Below are 14,996 nucleotides of genomic sequence, written 5' to 3' on the forward strand. Positions count from 1 at the left end.
ATTTAAAAGAGAAAAAGAAAAAGCAAAAACAAACAAAAATAGGAAGAAGGCTAAAGAGAGCAAAAAATGCACTCAACAAATTTAAAATTGAATATGGGGAAATGGGGGAAAAGAGCGCTACAATGAAAACGACAAAAAAAAAACAATTTTAGCAGACAAAGAACTGTTATAAATTATTATAAAATCAAAATAAACAAACAAAAACATAACAAAAGTATACAAAATTTTACTGGTGAAAACATTATAAAATAATTTGTTATTTAAAGAAAAGAGGACAAAGAATACTTAAAAACAAAATACGCATTTTATATATTTTGTAAATTTTAGTATTGTGGGTATTAAAATAGTTTTTAAATAAATAGGCATCTAAAAACTTTTATGTTTTCCTTAACAATTTAAAAGTTCTTTTCTGCGTTTTTCTTTTATAAAGTATAAAATTGCATACGTTAAAGCGCACAAAGCAAAGAAAACGTGTTTTGTCCGCATTGTACAAGGTGATCAAATAACGTGACAAACTAAACAAAACATTCGTTTATTTAATTATTTGCGTTTGCTATTTATTTTCTTTAAATTTGTATAGAATTTCTTTTATAATTATTTGCAATTAAAAGATATTTATTATACATAAATACATAAGCAATTTTAGACAGTGGTAGTCTGCTAATTAATTAATGCAACATTTTTGCAAATTTTCCAAAATTTCAACTAATATTAAGAAGAATAAAAACTTGGGACAGTCTTCAAAATGGTAAAGACGCATTTTTTTTGCTTTTATTCTGATGTCCATTAAACTTTTGCGGATCTATCAGATCATCAGCTTCAAATCCTTTAGCGATCGGTCAGAAAAGCTTTTTCATCTTAACCTTCTCCGTTCGACAATTGTCGTCTATTCCGTAGCTCGTGGAATTCATTTTAGAGCTATTTAACTAAAACGCAAAAACAGCTGTTCATTGTTTATATTTTTGACTGTAAAGTTGGCAATACTAACTAAGTTAACTGATTCTAGATCCGTAACTAAAAAACTAGGGCTCTATAAATCGACTTTCGAAGAATCGAACAATCAACTTTTTTTCGAAAAAATTCGAAGTTGACTATTTTGTTCCAAAAAAGTCGATAACTCGACTATCGTCTATGAAAAAAGTCGAAAAGTCGACTTTGTAAATAAAAGTCAAAAAGTCGGAAAGAGTCGAAAGAAGTCGAAAAGTCGGAAAAAGTCGAAAATAGAAAGAAGTCGAAAAAACTCAAAAAATTACAACAAATAGAAAAAATATATATAATTTTTTTCTATAAATAATAATAAATAATAATAATATAATGTTAAATGGCAACATTATAAATTTACGCTTCTGGCAACTTTATAAATTTTTAACTCTGGTCGGAAAAAGTCGGAAAGTCGAAAAAAGTCAAAAGTCGAAAAGTCAGACTTTTAACTAAATGCAAAAAGTCGACTTTTCATAAAATGCAAAAAGTCGAAATGTCGACTTTTCATAACATGCAAAAAGTCGACTTTTCGTTTCAACTATAGAACCCTATAAAAAACTCAATAATTGGTTAAAGTCCGCCTAAGTTTGTTCCGAGTTTAATCTAACAGCAAGTTAAACCTTCTTTAACTGAGTAGTAAGAAACCCGCCCAAAGTATCTATCATTGGACATAAATCCTGTTGGATGTTACTGTTCATCATCCACAATTGTCAGTTATTGGGACATGTGCCTTAAAATACTTTATCAATTGATTGCATTGATTCATACTGAAATTCATATAAAAAAAATTTTATATCAAGGGTATCAAATAGTCGTACTTAATCGACTTAACATATTTTTCATGTTTTTAATTATGTTTACTCAATTTATATTTGTTTTTCATAATTAAAAATAAACTTTATCTCTAAATTGTAAACAACAAACCACAAAAATACTACATTAATATCTCAGACAGATAATTTTCAAATCTTAGCTAAAATATTTGTAGGCGTACTTTATAGTTAAAAATCTATTTGAACAAAATACAAACACTAAATACACATATAAATATGTCGGTGTGTGTTTGTAATTGATTAGAATTATGGGTCATACTACATATTATGTACATTATACTTTAGACTTTTTACAATTCAAAATGTATATCGAAGAACTTTATAAAAATTCTGCTCTCAACTGTTCTCAATTACACAGACAAACAAATTTTGTAATACTGAATCCGAATATTAACTTAGATATTACTTTATGAATAAACTTTTGAAATAAAGCTTTAACATCTGTTTTTAAGCTGTTAAAACTTTCTTAACTTATAAAACGATATCTCTAAAACCTAATGTTGATGATCGATCTTATGTTTGTTTATACAATTTGTTTTATTATCTGAAATTTCAATCTGATGAATTTAAAATAAAGCTTTATTCTCTGTTTTTGAGCTGTTATAACTTTCTAAACTTATAACACGATATCTCTAAAACCTGATGTTCTGGATCGGTCTCCAACATTGAAGTACTAAGTACTATTATTTGCTTTGTGATTTGCTGTATTGTAATTACTCAAATGAGTCAATCAGTATCAAAGTCGTTTTTTTATAGATAGATAGATAGATAGATAGATATATAGATACATAGATATATATATATAGATAGATAGATAGATAGTTAGATAGATAGATAGATAGATAGATAGATAGATAGATAGATAGATAGATAGATAGATAGATAGATAGATAGATAGATAGATAGATAAATAAATATATAGATATATAATATAGTAAGGGCAGGTTTTTCAGATAAAGATAATCTACATTTTTTGTTTAAACCTAGTTTAATATATATTCTGTGTTTTTTCAGTAAACAGTAACTTTACTTAGGGCGAGTTTTTCTGATAAAGATAATTTTCATTCTTTGGTTAAGCCTGGTTTAATATATGTTTCGTGTTTTTCAGTTATCAGTAATATTACTTATTATCTTAGTTTAACTGGGTGTAATTGACCAATTAAACTCAAGTTATAAGTGAGAAAACATAATTAACATAAACAATAAAACAATGAGTAAATTGCAATTTTCTGATTTGTTTTGTTTCATTAATTTTTGTTTTAAATGTTTATTTAACATTTTTCCAAAATTTTCAATTTTACAAAAGTATTGTTGGCAAAAAAATAGCTGTTCATTGTTTATGTTTTTGAGTGAAAACTTGGCAATATTAACAAAGTTAACAAAGTTAACTGAGTTAACTTAAATCTAAAACTGAAAAACACAATTATCGGTTAAAGTTCGCCTAAATTTGTTCCGAGTTTAATCTAACAGCAAGTTAAGTCTAGTTTAAGTAAGTATTAAGAAACCCGTCCTACAAGAATATAATTTGGTTTGCATGTTATCTTCATGGCATGGTAAACATCTAGATGTAGGCTTTTAAATGTCTTTTAGATATTCTCTGTACAACGCATTTAGTATTCTTTGTTTTGTAACTACTACTGGAAACATTAAAGTAATTATCTTATTCTTTATACATAAATACATACATATATAGCATTTAAAAGTACATATATTTCCTATTCATTTTATAAACATTATGTGTTTTATATTTCTAAATATTTTTCTTTGTTTTCTCTTTACAGGCTTAATATTTTTCTTCAAATATTCATTACGGAAAAATTATAAACATTTTATATTGTGTTTGTGTTATTTTTTCCAACATTTATTGTTATTATTTAAACGCAGCTAAATTTGTAATTTACATAATAAAATTTGAATTGTAAATTGTGGAAATTTAAGAAGACACTAAAGCATCTAAATAAAGCAGGAAACCTCATAATAGAATCACACACACACAAAAAAAAGAAGAAAAACATAAAACTTTTTTGATTTTACTGGGACATGTCATGTCAGCAAGCATCAAGATTTATAACAAACAGCAGCAACATCAACCATAACAACAACAACACCCACAGCAACAGAAACAACCATAACAACAGCAATTGTAAAAGTTTAAATAACCTCAGCAATAACAACCACAACAACAATAACAGTAACAACATTATTAAAGGAAATCGTAATACACGAGGAGTAACAGTACAACAAGAAGATCCGTATGTGTTCACAGAATCAGTGCCAACAACACCACCCATATTATTTAATACACAGGTAAATTACAGGTTAATTACAAATAAAGTATTTAATTCAATTTTTAAATAATATTTGGGTAAACCTAAATATCCTGACAAACGGAATTACTATTTGAAGGACCTACAGTTCATTTAAATGAACTTGTGTATGATATCAAGTAGTTGTGACGGCTATTTACTAGTTCCAATATAAAAAACTGTCCAAATAAAACTTGGATGGTAAAGCCTTTGCATAAACGATTTTAACTTGGTTCTCACAAGATTAGGCATTCGAAAGGGTTATATCGATTCTACCTGTTTTGCCTGATAAAATCTTGTTTTAACAATTTCACTGTGACCGGAACATTAGTCGGTTTCAGCCTTAGTTTTATACCATAAAAAGCTGCATATCATCTTGGAGACCATAAGGTCCATTGTGATTTGCTTAAAAAAACGAAACGATAGAACATAATTTCAGTTAATGCCCTTAAGATTGAAGAGATAAAAGAGAAGATCTTTGTCTCCCTATAAAGTTCAGTGAAAGAAGTGACTAATTCTCTTCACAAAACCTACTAAACTGTGAGGGTCAAGACCCGCAATAATCCCATTTAGTCACGAGATTACGTACCTAGGACAGCAGCAAATCTTAGCACAACCTGCAATAGTTTCGTGTATTACTGTCCCACTTACTGACAAAGGTCCTAACTGAATCTTTAGACTGATTCGATTCAGTCCTAAAAGTATTTTGGTAGCCACCATAGTTTTGGCCATAGGAGCTTTTATACTTTGCAATTCAATATACTATTGCAGGACAATCTTTAATAATATCAAATGGGTGGTTATCCTTTGTCTATTATCTATATTAATCTAGCCAGTTGCTCCGCAACCTCATTACCGTGCACATTACAATGCCCCAACACAGTCTAATGGTAAACAGTATAATAATGTCTCTAAAGGCATTTCTACAATCTACAACCAGACGCGAATGTACCGTGTGACAAGTCAATGCTTTGAGAGCAGTTTGATTATTAACAATTGAACCAGATCGATATGATTTATTAACAGTTCCGTCGCTATGATCTCTAAGACTGCTTTGTAAACTTAGGGCGAGTTTTTCTGATAAGGATAATCTTCAGTTTTTGGTTAAACCTGGTTTAATATATGTTTCGTGTTTTTCAGTTATCAGTAATATTACTTATTATCTTAGTTTAACTGAGTGTAATTGGCCAATTAAACTCAAGTTATAAGTGAGAAAACACAATTAACCAAAACAGTAAAACAATGATTTCGGAAGAACAAAAACTTAATATTTTAACTAAATTGCAATTTTCTGATTTGTTTTGTTTTATTTATTATTGATTTAAATGATTATTTAACATTTTTTTTCCAAAATTTTCCATTTTACAAAAGTATTGTTTGCAAAAAACTGTTGTTCATTGTTTATGTTTTTGAGTGAAAAGTTGGCAATACTAACAAAGTTAACTGAGCTTAAGTCTAAAACTGAAAAACACAATCATCGGTTAAAGTCCACCTAAATTTGTTCCGTGTTTAATCTAACAGCAAATTAAGCCTAGTTTAACTGAAGAGTAAGAAACCCGCCCTTAGTGTGACAATTTAAAGAAATGAATTTCAATTGATGAGGGAGGAAAATTACTTTTAATTAAATTAAACAAAATCAAATTTTACATTAAAAAAAAAGTGATTTAAAATCTTTAATTAACTTTTTATATTTACAACAGAAAACGCGTACCAGATTAAATGATCTGACATCTGCAACAACTTTAAGTATTGGAAAATTGCAACAACAGCAACAAAAATTACCTTTAACTGAAACAAATGGAAAGATAACAACAAATTCATTAAAGACGCAGGCGTCTTTTCTATCATCATCATCTTCTTCAACCGCATCATCAATAACAACAACAAATACTTGCATAGCACCCACATCAAAAACTAATGTAATACAATCTCTAACAATAACTGCAACAAATAATAATACTAATAATAACAACAGCAACAACAGTAATAGTAAAAAACTAACAAATGTTTGTATTGTAAGACCACAATTACAACAACAGCAGCCAAATTATCACCACCACCATCATCAAAACTATGCTAATGCAACATCATTACCATCATCTGTGTATGAAGGAGATTTAAAGTCTATATCACCACCACCCTTGTATACTCCACCAACACCGTCATTATGGCAAACACCATTACTTTTGGAATCTCCAGCTCCACAAGTGACCAATGTGGTGGTATCACCAAAACCCACAATAACAACGACGACAACAACATCTCAAACTACACCCGTTATGGGTTGTGTAACGCCAACGGTGCAAACTGTTGGCAGCACTACCACCATAATGAATCCCTCACTGACTACAACTGCCATGGCTAAGGTAGCTCCAATTATTGTACATACTCCGTTTGCACAGTCGCATACTCCACCACCTCCAGCTCAATCGCCTAACCAACAACAATGTCTGCCTCCATCGAAATTTCATAATCATACATTGGCACAGCATTTACACAAGGTGGAATGTTTGAAAAAATCAAAAAAATCAACGGAAGCTGAAGTGATACATTGCAATGATAATATCAAAGCAATTACTGAAGCAGTTCCTTCATCATTTAATGCCCCTATAAAGGCAGCTTCTTTAAAAACGTTGGACCTAGCAGGTAGCGGTAGTGGTGGTGTAACAGTTAAACATTCCGAAAATGAAGATTTAAATGAAATACCGGTAAATGTCATATTTCGTATGGCCATGGTAGCGCAACAGAATGAGAAATCTTCAAATAATATACAATTTGTAAAACCACAAACTGATATAGATCTACTAAAACCATCTCCAACACCCCCACCACAACCACCACCACCCTCATCACCACACACAACACAACTCAAAACAAATATGAATAAGAAATTGTCAATACCCGCCTCGATAACAATTGCAACAAATCAAGTTATAAAACAGCAACAATCGAAACAACAGATCAATACGTCTTCCATACAAAACAATGCAACAACTACAGCTTTAAATTCTCAACAACAACAACAAACGGCAAACAGCAAAACTGTTACAGCAGCAGCTGCAACAGCAAATGATGATTCTAAAATCACAACAAATTCAGAAAGTTTAACTAAAAGCATTAATGGAGACACAACTCCAACAACAAATTTAAAAACGAAAACTTCAACGCACATTACAAATAAAACCCGCAAAACAAATAATGCATTAAATACAATAGCAACAATAAATCTTAATTATGATTTACCCTACAATTGGCAAATGGGTTGTAGTACAACTAAAGGTGCCGTGGCCATTGTTAAAATGTCTCAACATCATGTTGACTTGGATACAACACACTTAGCAACCGCCACTGGCTTACCCTATTGTCTACAACAATATTGGCTTAATTCATATGATTTGCGTAAATCTTGTGATTTGTTGTTAATGGACGATAAGCCGTTAAATCGCTCACTAGCCCGTGAGGAGCGTATTGCATTGTATAAACGTCAGTTGCGACGTCAAGCTATGCAACTCATCTCTACAAGATCTCTGCAAAAATTGCCCATACAGCTGGCAAGACGTCGTCTGATGTGTGTCGATCGCTTGTTGAGAAAATATCAACATAGTGAACAAAATAAAAAAGAGTAAGTAGTTTAGTGATTGTAATGACTGAAAGTTTTCTAGAGTTTTCTAAGGAACTTGATTGACTTTTAATGTATAATTGTAAACACACATTTTTTCCCCTATTTCAGACTACCCGCCAATGTTAAACGCTGTTGCGTAAATGGTTGTGATGCCTATACCCTGGAAATGGCCTCACACTGCCAACAACATATCGTTTATAATTCAGCTCAACATGTCTTCTTGCCGTGTACCGCCAAATTTGCCGATAATACACAATGTAGAGTACCAGTATTTGATATAGCACATGATTTGCCATTGTGCATGGAACATGCACGCAAACGTGATGCTTACAATCGTCTTTTATATGAACAAAGACCACGTAAAATCTCCACAAATCCTCATATTATGAATGAATCAAAACTATTAGCCAACAATAGCAGCAACAAAGATACAGTAATGATGGGGGAAGGAAACGGAGCAGAAGCAGGAGGTGTTTTAATAAAAACCCAACATCAATATCAACAGAAACAAAAGCCGCAGAAACAACAACAGAAGCAACAGCAGCAGCAACATATATTACAACAATTACCAGCTAACAATAACAGCAATAATGGTAAACGACCAACATTAGTTAATCAAGCAGCACGTAAACGTAAAATGACTACTGTTGGTTTGACTGGCAATCCAGTGGGTAGACCACAGAAACGTGTTAAGAAATCATTAGAAAAATCTGCAGCTGCACCGGTAATACAGCAACAAATGCCACGTTTAACAGCGACTAGTTTGAAACGTAAAAGTAGTACGACATCTTTAGAATCTATAGCCAGCAATTCACAACATTCAACAACTTCTAGTACCTCGCAACAACAACAGCAACAACCACAGCAACAATATCAACGTCAGCAAACACAGCAACTGCAAAACTTGTATGGCTTAAACTCATCTACAACAACAAATTCATCTTTACCACCACCAGCTTTAGCCCCTCTTAGCGGTTTGGTGGGTCATGGTTTTCCTCAACATTTGTTTAGTTTTGGTCATGATAACTATCATCATCAAAATCACACTCAGCAACAGCATCAGCAACAACTTCAACCCATTCTCAATCTAAATGATAAACATTCCTTCTCCCTCACCACTAGTAACACAAACACAGCTACTCCTGCCACAACCGCCTCCACACCAACCGAACTCAAAGATTTCATTTCTCAGTTTTCCTTGGCTGCTCAAAAGCAGACACAGGCCGACTCTTCAAACGATGTTAATTTGTTGAACACCAACTCAAATTCAAATTTCACCTCTTCGGGTATGGGTTCGACAACTTCATTGCCAACGGCCGATGATTTTCTTACTCAGGATATGTTGAGTATATGTGAAAATAGTTCAGCCAGTTCGGCGGATACTGGTTTGGGTGGTTTAAGTGATCCCGAATTAATGTTGGGCGGTCCAGAAGGTAATTTAAGGAAATTTTTAATTTCAGCTATTATTTAAAGTTTTAATTATTGTATTTGTATTTTGCTTAGATGATATTCCCTTGGGTGATACCCACTTGCTGGAGGAACATGATTTGGAGAATGTTTTAAATTCCCTGCCAGAAGATGCATTTAAAGAATTATTTACAACAGGTGAGTTTAATAAGAGATTTTGCAAAGTAAATGTCTATTTTGGGGATTTTTTCTATCATAAAAAACATGAAATGCTTGAGTGTTTCATTTCCATTATTCATAGGAACGTAAATTTAAATTTAAAAATATAGAAACATTTTTTAAGAATTTAAGTGGCTTTAAATATGGAGAATAAAATGTTAGTTAAATAATGAAAATTCTTAATGTTTCATTTCCATTATTCATAGGAACGTAAATTTAAATTTAAAAATATAGAAACATTTTTTAAGAATTTAAGTGGCTTTAAATAAGGAGAATAAAATGTTAGTTAAATAATGAAAATTCTTAATGTTTCATTTCCATTTTTTATAGGAACAAATGTAAAATATTACATATTTATGTTTTTTCTTTGAATATAAGTAGTTTTGTTACAAAAACCATGTGATTTCTTATAAATAAACGAAATTATATGTGTTTCATTTCCATTAATCATAGGAACACGTCCTAAAAGTTAGGAACATATGTAAAATATTACATATTTCTGTTTCTTCTTCGAATAAAAGTAGTTTTGTTACAAAAACCATGAGATTTCTTATAAATAAACGAATTTAAGTGTGTTTCAATTCCATTATTCATAGGAACACGAGCTAAAAGTTAAAAATATTTTATTTTTTTATATGCTTTTGAATATAATAAATAAAATTTTAATTAAATACGGATAAATTTTAATGTTTCATTTCCATTATTCATAGGAATAACATAAAAATGTTACACAATTTTTACAAAAATTATATGAAAATGAAATGGGTTTTACATGGCAACAAAATTTAAAAACTAAAAATAGTTTTTAAGAGATTTGAGTCGAGTCTAATAATATTTTAGTTAAAATATTAAAAATGTTTATGTTTCATTTCCATTTTTCATAGGTACTTAAGCAAAATATTAAACATTTCTAATTTATTTCTTCGAATATAAATAGTTTTTATTAAAACATAATAAAGTCTTTAAAAATAAAGAAAATCATAACTGTTTCATTTCCATTTTACATAGGAACAAAAAAGAAATGTTTTTATATAATTAGAGTATTGTAAGTAAAACGATCAGTTTTTAATAAATAAATAATATTTTAGTTAAATCCTTAAAAAAGCTATTGTTTCATTTCCATTTTCTATAGGAACAAACGAAAAATATTACAAATTTTAGTTTTTTCTTAGAATAACAAGTAGGTTTTAATGAAACATTTTAGAGGTTTTAAAAATAAAGAAAATTGCAAATGTTTCATTTCCATTTTACATAGGAACAAAAACTAAAAACTTTAAATTTTTATTTATTATTTTTATTTTTCAATAACTATTGTTATTTTTTCTCTAATTTCCAGTCCATCAAGATGAAAGTGATGAAATCGAACGAGCTATAGAACTAGCCGACAAACATTTGAAAACATTACAGCAAACTATAGGTTCGGAATTGGGTGATTTTCTTGATTTCAATGACGACATGTTAATGGACAATGGCGATCTTTGTAATGGATCAACAGCCAATAATATATTGGATACAACAGCTTTATTTATCGGAAGTGGAGGAGGTGGTGTTGCAGTAGGAGCCACAATAGGCTCAAATACAACTCAAGTTGGTGGTGGAGGAGCCGTGATAGGAACAGCAGATATTAGAGGTTTAGTGCAAACGTAAATTAAAGTTAACATAAAAACAAAAACAAAATGAACTAAAGCAGATTTGAAGAGAAGAAATTTTATTTTATAGTTTGCCTGGTGAGAAATTCTTATTTTTTAAAAATAAAAAAAATTAAACTATTATTATAATTTAAAGAAACAACAACAAATTTTTAAGTTTATTTTAATTATTATTAATTTTTTTATAAAATAACCCCTAACATACATATTTTCGAATTTTATTTAAAAATATGAACATAATTAATTATATATTTATCTTTAAAATAACAAAATGTAATATTTTGAAATTGTATTTTTCTGTTAAAAACAAACGCTTATTTTTTCTCTACATATTTCTTTTTAAATGTAATTATTGAAAATAATTTTTAAGATTTTAATGTGTGAAAAAAATATATAAAAAACAAAATTATATTAAAAATAAAAAAAATGAAATTTTTAAGCTTAAATGTTGTAATTTAAAGAAATTCGTAAAAAAATCAAGCTTTTTACATTAAAACTTAAAAATAAAAAAAAATATATATGAAATTTTTTATATTTTAAAAATATTTTACAAACAAAAACAAAAAAACCTTTTCAATTATTTTCTCTTTAGTTTTTACAACAAAAATTTAACTACAAACTCGATTGCTCAATTTTTAAAATTATTAAATAAATTAGATAAATTTTTGGGTTTTTAGAAAAAAAAACAAAGTTATAAAAATAAATTTTTATTTAAAAATTTTTTCATTTATAAAAAATTTTAAATTAAAAAATGAATTTAAGTTAGAATTTTTGAAAATGTTTAAACTTATTCTGATAAAACCAGATTAAAACTAAAATTAATAAGATTTTAAATTTTTAGAGAATTTCAAAACAGTTTTTAAAATTTTTAGTTTAAAAAGTATTAGATTTAAGGCTCGACTATGTTAATAGCTTTAAACGTATACTTTAAGGTGGAAGTACACAACACGCGTATGCCGGAGGTCTACACTACGCGTCTTCGCGTCAAAGCATTACGCGCTTTTTATACCTACTTCGCGTTCTACACTTCAAGTTACATGCTACGCTTTTTAAGCGTAAATTTTTTGTTTTATTAAAAAAAACTTTTCTACGGCTTTTATTTATTTTTTCATCATTAAACTCATTTTAATTTAAATAAATAAGATATATATATTATGTCAAAATCAGCTGACATGTTCTTGCGCCGCTTGTGACGTTTATAAAAGTAGAAAGTAGATCTACCTTAAGCATTCTACATGTCAAGGTAGCATAGAATGCGAGAAAGCGTAGAACTCGTGGTGAAGACCTCCAGCTAAGAGGCGGCAATGCGTTTTACGCTTTTTAAACTTTTCAACTTTAATAAGCTGCTTTTCGATGTTTTAATTTTTTTAAACATTATTACTATTTAAAAAACTAAAATTTTTAAGTTTTTGTTTAGATTTTTAATATTTTTCATTCATTGTTGGTGAAATTTATTTCACATTATTATATTTTTATTCTACACAAAACAAAATACAACTCTGATCAGCTGCCGACGCCTCTAAAGTTAAAAGTTGCTGAACTTTTTGCGGCAGACGCGTTACAAACTACAGTGTGTAACTTGTTAAACTATTTCAACCTTTTTTTGACGGAAGCCTATAACGCGTTGCCGCGTACAACGCGTGTTGTATATTTTCACATTTAGTTTGAATTTTTAAAAATATTTAGTAATTTTTTTAAATTTATAGATGTCTTTCCAAATTTTTCTTTAATTTAGATTATAAAGTTGATTTTAGAGCGGTTACATAAGATTTAGGTAAGAAGGGTAGCCACTCAATCAAACATAAGTGGCTCACATGTGTCCACCTAGTTACGGTCTCATTGTGATATCCTTGTGGTCGTAGGAGTCTATTTGATTATTACTAATCTAATATTCTTTAAGCATATCCCATATAGCTTATCCAAACAAGATACAGCAACAAGGCCGAAGTAGTATACGTACTCTGCTGAATGATGATTAATAGCAGAGAAGGTGAGGTATTGTTTTCTCTTTCTCCTGATTAGTACAACTTTAACAGTAGTCGTTATATTCTAGACCTATACTACTGGCATGATTGCCAATAATACAATGTCCCCATATGACCGTTATGATACCAGCAGTCTTATCTGTACCCTACGAAAGCTTAATAGTTAGCTTGACCTGGGAGCATCGTACAGAGGTCAAATTAACCTCGAAGTGCCTGGCATGATTGTCATCAGTGTCCCCTTATCTCTTATGATATTAGAATTATTATTCGTGCCCTGCGATAGCTTAATAGTAAGCTTGGCCTGGGACCATCGTATAGAGGCCAAATTGACCTCGAAGTTCTTACATAATCTTTTGATAGAAATCAGACAAATGTTTTACCTTTTATTATGTGTCTGTATTTCTGTATTAAAACATAATGGCCTTATGTTGTTCAAGTGTCAACTATCGAACTTTCTTGAGGAAAAAAAACTAGGATATGATACCTGCAGTGATGGAAATCGATCGATATTGCAACAATAAGAAACTATAAATTCATACTTCCAATTAAGAACAGGATGTATTTTTTGTAAGAGGAATCGTTTGATTTAAAAAGTTTATCAACTCTTTCAATGTTAAATTTTGTACCCGAGTTTTTATTATTCGCCCATATTTTGAATTGAAATTTTTTCCGTTTGGCATCTTTCGTATTCTGCATTTCGGTTCGACTCTTCGCCACATAAACAAAAACGTAGAGTTTCGCAGAAAACACACACTCGTAAAGTATTGAAACGAAATGTAATTGCTTCTTTTTCCTACGATTCTGTTTTTTTTTTTTTTTTTTTTTTTGGAATACTTATTTTCGATCGCTGTCGAACTGTGAATGTGTTAACGTTATCGAAACGCAGAATACAGCAAGAACCCTTGAAATGAAGGAACAATGAGTCGTTACATCAAGTTCAATATACCCTTCATCTTCTCGATAAGGGTATATATTTAACAGACCTATTTAGCAATTCAAAAACTGTCTCGCAAAAACGGAAAGCATTTCAACAAAAAACGTTATTACACGGGGCGTCACTAAACTTACGATATAAATATGTATGCGCAATATAAAAAAATTGGTCAATAGGTGAATATAAGATGGGATATAAGTTTGTCATTCTGTTTGTAATCCTTCCATATTCGGCATTCTCATAACGTTTCCGAATTCTGTTGCGCAATGATCCAACAAAAAATGGGAACCGAAGGGAAAAGAAGACATGTAGAATAACCCCTGTAAGAGTAAATATAAATATATATGCTTATTTGATCCTTATATATAGGGACAACCATTTAGTTATGTCCGTATGTACATTTAAATCACATTCCTAGAGACTTCTAAAATCTTCGGACAACAAATCTTTAGTAATTCTATCAGATATGTTTTTCTGAAATTTGCTAATCGAACTATTTATACCGTTGATATGAGTAGAGAAGACTTTTCAAATGATATATATTTAATATAAATTATCAGAAATATGGTTGGAGATGTTTTCATATCTTGGATTTTGATTTTTTTTTGGAAAATTCAATATAATCCACAACTATTGTGAATGAATTTATGGCTAATTTTGTGGAATTAGTATTCCACCCCTTTGAGAGGTAAAATATTATTGATTACAAATATTAAAAATCTACTAAGAGGTAACTCAATTCGAAATTTTTGAAATTTGTAACAGTTTTTCGTTTAAATCGAAGAACAGAATTGAAAAATCTTTAGAAAGAAACCATTTATATCTTTCATTTAAACTTTATTTTATAATATAAAAAATTATGTTTCAGTTTAATTACATTATAAACTCTTGATCAATTATTTCATTGATATATATAATAAATAATTTACAAGGGATTTTATATGTTTAGAAATATTATTATTATTATCATTATTTAAAAAAACCGACTTATGTATTAATTAGCTTTGATTTAATTTAAATTAATTATATATTTAAGGTAAATTTAAAATAAATACATTTA

The 14,996-nt window shown here is 29.5% G+C and overlaps 1 protein-coding gene across 2 annotated transcripts in view; it reads left to right on the plus strand.

Moving 5' to 3' along the window:
• Positions 1 to 11,152, plus strand: part of LOC111690995 — a 29,844-nt gene extending 18,692 nt beyond the window's left edge. For both annotated transcript variants that reach the window (XM_046950384.1, XM_046950385.1), the window contains exons 2-6: positions 3,596 to 4,121; positions 5,821 to 7,742; positions 7,851 to 9,175; positions 9,246 to 9,347; positions 10,705 to 11,152. In XM_046950384.1, coding sequence (XP_046806340.1) covers positions 3,855 to 4,121; positions 5,821 to 7,742; positions 7,851 to 9,175; positions 9,246 to 9,347; positions 10,705 to 11,015 — 3,927 coding nt within the window. In that variant the 5' untranslated portion in view covers positions 3,596 to 3,854 and the 3' untranslated portion in view covers positions 11,016 to 11,152. The remainder of the gene's footprint in view (positions 1 to 3,595; positions 4,122 to 5,820; positions 7,743 to 7,850; positions 9,176 to 9,245; positions 9,348 to 10,704) is intronic.
• The last annotated feature ends 3,844 nt before the right edge of the window (positions 11,153 to 14,996 follow it).

Source organism: Lucilia cuprina, chromosome 4 (assembly GCF_022045245.1).
Source record: "Lucilia cuprina isolate Lc7/37 chromosome 4, ASM2204524v1, whole genome shotgun sequence".
Classification (NCBI taxonomy): Eukaryota; Metazoa; Arthropoda; class Insecta; order Diptera; family Calliphoridae; genus Lucilia; species Lucilia cuprina.